Source organism: Sinocyclocheilus grahami, unplaced genomic scaffold, assembly GCF_001515645.1.
Source record: "Sinocyclocheilus grahami isolate Dianchi unplaced genomic scaffold, SAMN03320097.WGS_v1.1 scaffold97.1, whole genome shotgun sequence".
In the NCBI taxonomy this organism is placed as follows: Eukaryota; Metazoa; Chordata; class Actinopteri; order Cypriniformes; family Cyprinidae; genus Sinocyclocheilus; species Sinocyclocheilus grahami.
In genome coordinates this window covers 1250140-1262739 of record NW_015505276.1, presented here as the reverse complement: position 1 = coordinate 1262739, position 12600 = coordinate 1250140, and the positions used below count along the sequence as shown (strand labels likewise).

General features: G+C 40.2%; 1 protein-coding gene across 6 annotated transcripts in view; it reads left to right on the top strand.

Moving 5' to 3' along the window:
* brd4 (bromodomain containing 4) overlaps nt 1-12600 on the top strand; it is a 93189-nt gene that overhangs the window by 40236 nt on the left and 40353 nt on the right. For 4 of the 6 annotated variants that reach the window (XM_016275921.1, XM_016275920.1, XM_016275922.1 and 1 more), the window contains exon 1: nt 10734-11369. The exons of the other annotated variants lie outside the window; for them this stretch is intronic. In XM_016275921.1, coding sequence (XP_016131407.1) covers nt 11269-11369 — 101 coding nt within the window. In that variant the 5' untranslated portion in view covers nt 10734-11268. Of the gene's footprint in view, nt 1-10733; nt 11370-12600 lie in introns of those variants that run through there. 6 annotated transcript variants of the gene reach the window in all.

Below are 12600 nucleotides of genomic sequence, written 5' to 3'. Positions count from 1 at the left end.
TCACATACACGCACTTAACGTAGCGGTGGAGTCCTGTGATGGGGCTGTAATAGTGAGGGCAGATGGTCAGGCCTGGATAGAGGTTAACCTGGAATTAGGGCTGGGTGATGTGGACTTCTCTTTTTTTTTTTTTTTTTCTTTTTTTTCATATCAGTCGATATCGATAATTATCACGATAAATGTAAAATTATTATTTCTTTCACGTTTAAAGGCAGATTTTTGCTCCAATGTGAAAGTTGTGAAAACTAGATGGTTAATTGTGGTTTTCAACTATTCTTTATGGTCACAACTAAAACCCTGCACGGGCCTCAAATATAGGCCCTAGCCCGAGACGCTCAGGCCCTGACCCGGCCCGGGTCCGACAGCTCATCTGAATTCTTGGCCCGAGTCCAACCCGAGCCCGTCTTTTTTTTTCCCTTCTCCCAAAACAGCTTATACTACTGTTTCAGCTATTAAAATTCTTCAGTTTTGTATGTAATGTCAAAGTGATTATATTTCGTTTCGTTTTTTTAAGTTAATTTAGAAAAACGTTTGGAGCATTTTTTTTGTTCGTTAAATATAAGTTCCCCCCCGTCACAACTAAAACCCTGCACGGGCCTCAAATATAGGCCCTAGCCCGAGACGCTCAGGCCCTGACCCGGCCCGGGTCCGACAGCTCATCTGAATTCTTGGCCCGAGTCCAACCCGAGCCCGTCTTTTTTTTTCCCTTCTCCCAAAACAGCTTATACTACTGTTTCAGCTATTAAAATTCTTCAGTTTTGTATGTAATGTCAAAGTGATTATATTTCGTTTCGTTTTTTTAAGTTAATTTAGAAAAACGTTTGGAGCTGTTTGATCAATGATAAACCGAAACTCTGCGAAAACTTGCCTCAAAAACTTGCTAAATATATCCATAGAAAGCTTTAAATTACTACTTAACTAATTCAAATCTAAAACAATTTTTACGGATTTTATACAATCCGTAAAGATGCATTTCTCAGGATCAGGATCGTCGTCTTCATCTTTACGACACGGACTCAGAAAACACTAATTTATTAATAAATAATTCAAATATCTAATTTCCCCCCGACACATTCAAGGTAATTACTTTTGCTGGGGCTTTGCGGCATGCTTTAGCCTATTGCGTGCGTTTTTTGCTGTCATGTGCAAGGATATGTTTGCAGATTCTGTACTGCACATGACCAATTGACTCACTGTTTGTCGTGGTAATCAAATCAAGACTCTTCCAAAATGCAGCTTTTCCGAAGAATTGGGATCTTTCAGTAACTCCCCACGCTCCAACTTCTCCCTGATGCTGTGCATGGTCAACTGTCACCTATATGCTAATGCTTGTGTATGTGCGTTGCGTATTGCGTAGGCAATGTATAATATTTATAAAATAATCAATATAACAATATTTCATACAGTAGCCTATGTGTGCTCTGCGCGTATATGGCACAATAAAAGGAGAGAAGCTAAATGAGCCCGAGTCCGACCCGAGCCCGATCTGTAAAAAAAAAAATGCCCCGAGCCCGGACCGAATGGGACCCGACAGGCTTGCAGACCTCTAGTCAGAACATGACAAACACTTTTTTTGAATTCTTTACACTTCTCCAGTCATTTTTCCTTAAAATAAATATCTTAAAAGAAAAAAATAATTTCTTAGTTCTGCATGTTCTAGTAATGAGTAATATTGTTTCAAATCAAGAAACAAGTTTGTGTTGCCTGATAATATTAATTACATTTTAATTAACATTTTATTTGTCTCTTAGAAATACACATTTGATGGTAGCTTGAGTTAGGATGCAGATGTAGATTTATGTTCATTATCAAATTCAGTAATATCTGTAAAAATTGTATTATAAACTAGTGCTCCGTTCGATACATCGATACGACGATGTATCATCACAGAGATTTGACGATACGAGTATCAATACAGCTGTCTTAGTATCGATAGCGCGGCACGTTTCGTGCGCTGCAGTGGACCGCGCTTAATTTGAATACAAGAACACCATTTAAAAACGGAGTAGAAAAGTGCAAGGTTTCTAAAAAATTAGTAGAGCATAATATAGCCTATAGGCTACAACAAGGTTTAATCTGGCCACAGAGGAACACAACCGGGGTTGCCTGATATGAAGAGACGTAATCCCTGAAACAGAGCTTCACACTTAAAGGTGTCATATGATGCTTTTTTAAAGATCATTATTTTGTGTATTTGGTGTAACAGAATATGTTGACATGCTTTAATGTTCAAAAAATACATTATTTTTCAAATACTGTACATTATTGTAGGTCCTCTATGCCCCGCCTCTCTCAAACGCTTCGTTTTCTCCAAAGTCCCTCCTTCCGACAAGCGCAGTCTGCTCTGATTGGCCAGCTGACCCAGTGCATTGTGATTGGCCGAACACCGCAAGCACTCGTCGGAAATGTAATGCCCCTTACCATAATCGCGAGCTTCATCTTTCAAAATAAATGTAAAGACAGCCCGAAAGGGGAACAGAGTCTCGTGACAGACACAGTGATGAAGCTGGTATGTGTTTGCAGTACACAAGCCACGGTTAAGACAGCTGACTCCACTGTGATGTGACCCTGTCTCTCTCTCTCACATACACACGTGCACGCACGCACACACACACGATGCGCAAAACTCCACATTTGAACAGTCAATAGCAAATACTTTAATACCAAAACAGTAGCTGATTCAGAAGCGCCAGATTGTCATACCAAAGTCAGAACTACCTCCTCTCCTAGGTTCACGAAACAGTCGTCCATAAAATTACGGAAATATCTGCTAAGTTTGTTACTTATCTTTGTCAACCTGGCAACCATGTGCACGCACGCTCTCTCCACTTTGGATAAACGCGCTTGCTTCCTGAAAACACCGGTTAGCTTGCAGTTTAGCGATCTCCACTTCAATATTATTTGATCAGAAAAGTGTGATTTATCAAGTGTTCATTTATAAGAGCGAGCGAGAGAGAGGCTGTGTAGGTATAATATATAGACTACAACGAGGTTTAATCTGGCCGCAGAAGAACACAACCGGGGGTTGCCTGATATGAAGAGACGTAAACGGCTGTGTATGTATGAATTACCACCGTTTTGCCGCGTTTCTCTATTAACAGTGAAGCTGTGGCTTTAATTGCTTTAGAAACGATGATGTTACCAGCTCTTTGTTTAGAAAGATAATGTAGCTCTTCAGCGTTTAAGCTGTTTTATTGATAAAATTGTGGGGCAGCGCTAAAAAGTTTGTCTAAACGCGAAAAAGAATGTCTGTGCGCGTGCAGCGTGATCTAGTGGCTAAACGTGTGTGCGTGAGGTACAGTGAAGACAGCGCATTAGTTTAGAACTCTTCTAATTTTTATTTTATAAACGTATAGTGTATTGATTTGTGCAATGATAACCTACCAGCAATGTTAAGATGATTTTAATATTAGAATGAGTACATTACAATATAAAATTATTAGAACGAGTACATTATTATTTATGGGCTTAAAAACAAGATGCAAACAATCAGAATATTATACCTGGTGGGGAGTGTACAATGTAAACATGAAACATGTGCCATTACCTACAGGCTATTGTATTGTGGAACAGTTATAGATGCCCTTCATGATGCAGAGGTCAAGTGCCTGTTCTGCCAATAGTTAGCAATGGCCTTATGGTATGCAGTGTTTAATAAACAGCTGTTTTACTAAATTCTTCTGAGGTGAAATTCAGTGCAGTCCCGTATCGTGATGCGTATCGTATTGTGGCCTCTGTATCGTGACTTTGTTGGTGATACACAGCCCTAGTATAAACACTCCGAGTGACGCGCTTCAAATGACTAGCGCTCTTTCGTTCCACCTTTACCACATTATATCAAACATTTATCGAACTGTTGTTATCGTTTATCGAGGAAATCTATATCGTGCGATAATTATCGGTATCGATTTATCGCCCAGCCCTAGCTGGAATGTGAGCTGTTGAGGTCAAAGGTTAGAGTTCCGGTCTCCTCTGGCTGACAGGAAGCACTGTGCGTACAAATCTTGGTTTACTTATAAGGGCCAAATGTCCTTATGTGAAATATCTTGAAAACTGACTTGTATATTTATATTTTTCACAAAAATGAGCACAACTGTTTTCAGCATTGATACCGAATGCTTCTTGAGCAGCAAATCAGCATGTTTAAAATGATTTCTGAAGGATGCTGAAAATTCAGCTTTGCATCACAGAAATAAATTACTCTCTCCTCAATGCATGCGATTTCAGATGCTATTCATGTCTGTGGTACAAACAGGGATTTTAATTTGACCCCCTTAAGCGTAAGTATGAGTAATTATGTTTGCTTTAGCAAGCACTGGTAATTAGCGCTTAACTTAAGGTAGTCGGAACTGTGGCACAGTGGTTTAATGCATGTAGTATAATATTGAGCTGTGCTCATGTAGTGAGTTTGAACCTGGCTTATTACTTCCTTTCTGTACTATACCAATGAATAAAAGCAACAAATGGCATGTAGGTAACCGTGTTTTTGTCTCCGGGTCTGAGCAGTGAAGGTTTGGGTTTGTAAAGAGGTGGATGAGCTTACACTGGATTTTCCATGACACATCTGTTCATCGACATTGTATCTGCTGTTGTGACCTCATCTCTGGAGAGATCTGTCACTCTCACATGGCCCAGCACGGCGCCCGCTTTTATTCTCACTGGCACTCAATACGTGATAATTGCTCATTAGCTTCTAATGTAAATCCCTCTCCCTTTTGGGTTGGAATGATTGTTTATAAGTGTCCTTTAATGAGACCGAATCAAATCTACATGGACCTTAGAGGAGAAATCATATGCAATTTGACGCCAACGGTGTACATGGTACAGCCTGTTATTGAGGTCTTTAGGCCACAGCTAATTTTTTTTAATATGTTGGAGAATCATTTACATGCATAAATGTTCTAAAGTCCCTGTGAGGAATTTCCAAGTGGAAATATGAAGGTAAATATGAAATAAAATAAGAATACATTTTTAACTTTTCAACGTTTGTCTTCATATTTTTTATTTTTCAGTAGGCCTATATAAACGTAAATTACTGAAAATGTAAGAATGCATAAAGAGCAAGTTGCGCATTTTTATATTGGGGCATATCAATAAAATACAATAAATAAATAGACATTTATTTTTCCATTATTAAAAAAGCATCGAGTTTTGTGTTTTGGTATTGATTTTACTTTAAACATTTTTTTTATCTTGGGTACAAGGTTTGAAATAGTAGTTCCTCTGTTGGACAAAAATGGCCCTTTAAATAATTTCAGAGCAAATACGCAAGTATTAAAGCATACATTTATACTATAATATCAAAGCATACATTTATAAGATAAATATTGAGATTTAACGCTTAATCTGTAAACCCTAGATGTAAATAATTCAACCGCAGAATTGAGAGTATTTAGCTTTCACAGTTTCTGGAGCATCATTTATTTTGGTGTCATCTTTTTTCACTCCATGCCCTTCTGCCAGTTACAGCAGCTAATAAACCATCGCTCTTCTGTTCTTCTCTCTCTCTTCCAACATTTTCCCCTCCTCTGTGTGCTGGCTGTCGGTGTTTGTAACTGGGTGGTCCTAAACTGAAAGTAAAAGAGAGTGAGGTAAAAGTGGCAGAGAAGGCGAGAGAATGGGAGGAAATTAGCCTGAGTCATGATGATGATGATGATGATGATGATGATGATGATGATGATGATGATGATGATGATGATGATGATGATGATGATGATGATGATGATGATGATGATGATGATGATGATGAGTTGTGTGTGTGTGGACAGATGGTGGGCAAATAAAATACAATAAATAGACATTTATTTTTCCATTATTAAAAAAGCATTGAGTTTTGTGTTTTGGTATTGATTTTACTTTAAACATTTTTTTATCTCTCTTCCAACATTTTCCCCTCCTCTGTGTGCTGGCTGTCGGTGTTTGTAACTGGGTGGTCCTAAACTGAAAGTAAAAGAGAGTGAGGTAAAAGTGGCAGAGAAGGCGAGAGAATGGGAGGAAATTAGCCTGAGTCATGATGATGATGATGATGATGATGATGATGATGATGATGATGATGAGTTGTGTGTGTGTGGACAGATGGTGGGCTGATGCCATCGGGGGAGGAGACAGTCGATGTAGACGGCAGGTCTTTAGGAGATTGAGAGGTCGTCCCACTCTGTCACGCACATTGATGTGTAATTCTGTGCTTAAAGGGATAGTTCACCCATAAATGAAAATTGGCATAATTTACTCAAGTCATTCCAAACTCCCAATTTTCCGTACAGTAGAAGCTTACTGGTGACTGTCAAGCTCCCGCTGTATGGTAGTCATGAATAGACATATTCCAAGTTTTCTGGAGTTATACAATAGGGTAATACTTCACAATAAGATCTCATTTGTTAACATTGTTTAATGCATTATCTAAAATCAACTATCAGTTAGCTATGTTTTATTAATCTTTGTTAATGTTAATTAAGGCTGGCTCACACTAAAAGATTTTTAAAATGAGAGAGAGACCACAAACATAACAATAAAAAAATAATAGACAGAATTTCCTCCTATAGTGTGTGGAGTGCCGCGATGTGAACTTTACATGTTACAGCTAGGGATGCAACGATACTATTTTTTCAGAATCTATCTGCCGATACCTATACCAGCGCAGTTTTTTTTTAATCCGTGTAGAATTTCTATACTTCTGTGTGTTGACCTGATCATCACACTTTTGTGTGCTAAACACAATCTGCTAAATATAGAAAATGTTATTTGAATGAAAAATAAGAAATAATAAAATATGTAATCACAATCTGTGACGACAAATGCTATTATAAAACTAGGTTAGTGGATCATTCGGCAGCAAAAGTTACTCTAGAAAAATCATGGGTGCACAATGATTTAATAAAATCTAAACATTTAGAGAAACAACATTATTTAGTGGGGAACAAATCCGTCTCATCTGACCAATACCTGATCTGGCAGAAAATGGCAGTTTCGGAGCCGATACGATACGGAGTATCAAATCGATGCATCCCTAGTTACAGCGCGAGTTGGAGGTGAGTAATGCTTCTATCTACCGTCAGCTCACTTTCTGATTGGGAATAATTTCGTTCCAAGCTGATTCGATCCCTCTTAACACACCCCACACTAGGGCTGTGCAATTAATCGCATGCGATTGTCAAGCGCATCTAAAATGCGCTTGACAATCGCGTGAGATTAATTGCACTACCCCACACCACAGGAAAATCTGATAAGATCATTTGTAGAACCATCAAGATAATCGGGACTTTACCTAGTATTGTCGGGAGGGGAGAATTTGACCCAAAAACAGCCCAATTATCTTGTTGTGTGTGCCCCGCTTCGGTAAAAATTAGTGCCATCTAATCGAATATTTGCGATTTAATCGCATCCAAAATAAAAGTTTGTTTACATAATGTGTGTATATTTAACTACACACACATACATGTATATATGAATTATTTACATATATTTATAAAAAAAATATATATACATATATGTACAGTGCCGTGAAAAGGTTTTTGCCCCCTTGTTTTATTTTTTGCATATTTGTCACACGTAAAAGATTCAGATAATCAAACCAATTTTAATATTACGCAAAGATAATGCAAGTAAATACAAAATGCAGTTTTTAAATTATAATTTCATTTATTAAGGGAAAAAAGCTGTCCAAACCTACCTGGCCCTACAAAAACATTTTCACGCCACTGTATATTTGTTAAATAAATGTGTGTATTTATATATACATATAAATATACACAGTACACACTATGTAAACTTTTTGGATCCAATTTTTTTTAAATTTTGGATGAGATTAATCACGATTAATCGATTTGATGGCAATAGTAAAAATTCAATTGCTATTTGTTAGTCCACAGTGCACTAATGTTATTAGATTTTATGTTTGATTTTAAATGTATAAAAAAAATTATGTATTAAATGTGGTATGTTAAAATTTACATGACAAGATTAATAAATGCTGTAGAAGTTAGGGGTGCTCTGATCGATCGGCTACCGATCACTATCGGCCGATAATCACGTTGGGATGTTTGATCGGCGGTCTCTAAAAAGGCCGATCTCAAAAAAACGATCTCAAGCTGATGACGCTGCCGTGAGAGGTTTGGCATGCCATGCAGCTGCGCCGTCTCAGTCTCTGTCCGGCACGGGTGAAATAATTATAATGCTGAAGGTGAGGTGAGGCAGTGTCACATCGTCACTAACGTTTATAAATTGCATTACTTTTTAATTCTTGCCAGTGTTTAACCATTCAGCTCTCGCGCACTCTTCTGGAGACTGCGCTCATGCACACTCGCAACGCACACATATAATGCCAGGTTCACATTACTCCGTTTGCAGTGCATACGTGGTGCTGTTTTTTCTGCGCTCATGTTAACGGATTTCTAAAGCGTGCACATTGCACACGGTTGCTGTCCGTCAGTGCGTTCCAGTAGTGTTGCGTCTGCAGCAGTGCAGAGATCATTTCCACACCGAGTCTATTGCTGTGCTGCAAGAGCTGAATTAAAGTAACAGCACATTGTTTGGGGTAAATATAAACATGGATTGACACGAAAATTTAGTAATTACACCATAAATGCATATTATTAAAGTCTACTGTGTTTCACAGTCAACACATGTGGCTTTTTGGCTAGGTTTAAAGGGAAAGAGCACTTTTAGATAAACAAGGCAATAATAGATGGCACTCGTAGAGGTAGGAAAACAAAGTTCTTTATAAACCGCATGATTGCTTGTAATAAAGATTTAAATGCAAAAGGAAAGGCAGAGCTGACTCGTTTGCAGTGCATACGTGGTGCTGTTTTTTCTGCGCTCATGTTAATGGATTTCTAAAGCGTGCACATTGCACACGGTTGCTGTCCATCAGTGCGTTCCAGTAGTGTTGCGTCTGCAGCAGTGCAGAGATCATTTCCACGCCGAGTCTATTGCTGTGCTGCAAGAGCTGAATTAAAGTAACAGCACATTGTTTGGGGTAAATATAAACATGGATTGACACGAAAATTTAGTAATTACACCATAAATGCATATTATTAAAGTCTACTGTGTTTCACAGTCAACACATGTGGCTTTTTGGCTAGGTTTAAAGGGAAAGAGCACTTTTAGATAAACAAGGCAATAATAGATGGCACTCGTAGAGGTAGGAAAACAAAGTTCTTTATAAACCGCATGATTGCTTGTAATAAAGATTTAAATGCAAAAGGAAAGGCAGAGCTGACTATTTCTATCAATGGTAAGTTTGTGATAACGTAAGAAAAGTAGTTTAAATGTTTTGCCACTTGCTTGAGCAACTTAATATATAAATCTAGAAGTAAATGCAAAAGTAAAAAGCATTGAATAATGTGTTGCTTATATTTATTGTTTAAACATGTCTGTGAAAGACTGTATTACTGTACTGTCTAAAAAAAGAATTGCAATGGTATCGGTGATTGGTATCAGCAGATACTGCTTTCTGTGATCGTCGATCGGTGATCGGCCACAAAAATCCTGATCGGAGCACCCCAGTAGAAGTATTGTTAATTCATGGTTAATGATGTAGTTAACTAATGTTAACAAATGAAACATTATTGTAAAGTGTTGCCGACACAAACTTTGAAAATGAAGTTGTAACTCTCTGAAAATGTTCTCAAATATAATTTTCACACTTCATGACTAATCATGAACCTCAACGGCCATTGGTTCCTGTGTATCTCTTTTTTGAATATGAGAATGAGTGCAAATGAGAGCTGTGGGGGGGGAGAAAAAAAAAGATTTTTAGTGAGCAATGACTTCTGATTTTTACTCACAAATCTTCTGTATGGCTACTGGCGACTTGTATTATAACACATGAGTCATGTGGACTACTTTTGCAGTGCTTTTCCATGTTCCACGGAAGAAGTCATCATTTAGACCTGAAGCGGACGGACATGTTTGGAAAAGCATGAGGATGAGTGATGACACCATTTGCATTTTGGGTGAACTAACCCTTTAATAAGCCGTGCTGGCTGAAACCACTCCACTTCAGACTCAACAAGAAGTTGAGCCCTGATGTAAAAAAAACGCTCATAATTTCCACACCAAACTTGAGGTCGTGTGTATCAAAGTTTGTGAATCGTGCAACGTTACCTTGGAGAACACATGGAAAAATCTTCCCACAGATAATGCTACTGAAATCTACATCCTCTCACACTAAGCAAGCAGTGTCCAAGGAGTATTTGCGTCAATCTCTCATGTGTTTTATGGAGGTATATCCCTGTGTTGTCCTCTAATTCACCCTCCCGTGGGTCCACTCATTCACTTACTGTTTCCATCTCTTCCTTTGTAAACCCTCCCCGTCCAAAGAGCGTCTTGAGCATCCGTGTTGTTTGGCACGGAGGGCAGTTCCTGCGCTCTGGTTGGGCAGCCCCACTGTGGCTTGTTTTTTTTTTTTTGTGCGCCGGTGCAGTCTAGACATGTGTGAATGTGTGCGGCGTGTGGAGAGGCAGCAGATAAGGTGGCCCTCGGTGTAGTGGGGGAGGCACGCAGGAGATCGCTTTGAAAAGAATGAGTGGGGGAAGGAGAAACGGAGGGAGGAAGGGGGTGGGGAACTGAAGGTGTGTGTGTGTGTATGCTGAGAAGAGCCATGCAGGAAGAGAGAGGGTGGAGAGTGCTCAAGCTAGTGATGGGGAAAGAGAAGGGAGGGGTTAGAGAACGAGCAAGCGCCGGAGAGGCGAGGGAGGAGTGTGTGGGTAGAGCCTCTTCTCAATGAGGAAGCGCCAGAGCCATTTTCACTGTTGAGTAAGAGCACGCTGCTCTCGGCGAACGAGCGAGAGAAAGAAAGTGCGCCTTTTGGGTTTTTCCGGAGCCGTCTTCACTCGTTCTTCCTCTCCCCTGCTTTCTGGCGCCCCGCTGGAGGCGGTTTGCGCGAGCGAGGCCTCTGGTGGACACACAATGGGGCGAAGTGCCTGTGGCAACTGGGCCGTTGTGCTGCCGACGGGGGGAAGGGGTAGAGAGCTGACCGGCGCACAGAGCTAACAGATCCAGCCGGCCTCAGGCCTCTGCGCCTCTCTCAGTCGAGAGCGAGACTCCGATTAGAGGCTTCTCATGAACCACGAAACCTTCCTCTCAGGACTATGGTGGACTAACTATGGATTAACATGTATTTGGCGCAGTGGATTTTAGGACACATACGTCAGAACTGGAGATTCGAGAGCGAGAAGTCGCTGTGTTTTGGGAAAGAGTGACGAACTTTTCTTGCCTTTAGTTCCCGTTCTGTTTTGCTTTTGCTTTTGCGCCAAGAGGAACTCATAAATGGATTACAAAATGCATTCCAAGTCCAATGATTTGCTGGATTTTCAGACACTGGATGCCCTTTTGGAAAAAATTGCACATTGCTCCGTCCCTGTTAAAAGGTAAAACTGATAAGCTTTTCTGGGAAGTTGTTTTTCTTGAACATTACACATCCAATCCCCAATGTCGTTTGCTTGTGTTGCGTCTCTTTTTGTTGCTTGCTAGCTTGTAGTCTGATCTCGATTGAACTTAGTAGACATTCAGGTTTAGTGTGTGAGTCTTTTGGTTTGATTTACTAGAATGATTTTACACTTTCACTTCGTCAGGTCAGAAATACTTGTGCTTCACTGAGAGTTTTTCCCAGATTGGCCTCAAAATAGTGTTTTAAAGGGTGGCATTGTTGGTAAGAAAGCTAAAAGCTCCGAATAGGCAGCCTCCCGGTGGGAGAGAGGGGGTGTGTGAGCGAGCAGGGGGAGGGGGTGGGTTTTTCAGAGGAAGAAGGGGGTGGAGTATTTGTTGTGGCAGAAGGAGAGGGTTCAGCCAGCTATGATTTTGCAACTTTAGTGAATGGTAATCTCAGACTTGCTGCAAATACGCAAATGTAAATATGACCATACTTTCAGACCTTATTGAACACTGAAAGATATTTCAGTTTAAAGGGGTCATATGATGCGATTTTAAAATGTTCCTTTCTCTTTGGAGTGTTACAAGCTCTTGGTGCATAAAGAAGGTTTGTAAAGTTGTAAAGACTAAAGTCTCAAATCCAAAGAGATATTCTTTATCAAAGTTAAGAGTCAGCCACGCCTACCTAAAACGTCTCGTTCTAACACGCCCCCACATATCTACCTCACTATGTGGGAAGATTTGCATAACACCGCCCAAATGTTCACGCAAAGAAAGAAGGCGTAACTTTTATTCTCGCTGTAGTATTGTTGCCGCCGCCATGTCGTGAAGACGCTGTGTTTCGTTGTGAAAGTGAAACTACTTTGTTTGGTCTTCCAAAAGATATCCGCTTCGTCATGCCTGGAGCTGATCAGTGCTGGTTGCTGAGGGAATACATCAACTTTCACCGTGGACAAAGCAGAGTCCAGCCCGGAGTCCGTCACGTGGTTACCGCTCATTCGTCGCTAAGCCGGGGCTTCGGCTCACGCTAGCCCGGCCTCAGCGCACGCTAAGCCGGGGCTTCGGCTCACGCTAGCCGGCCTCAGCGCAAGCTAAGCCGGGGCTTCCCCTCACGTTAGGCCACTGTGTTGTTCGTTGTGAAAGCGAAACTACTTTGTTTGGTCTTCCAAAAGAGGACATGACTAGAAATCAGTGGTTAAGTTGTATTTACAACACTGTTCCAGAACAGTT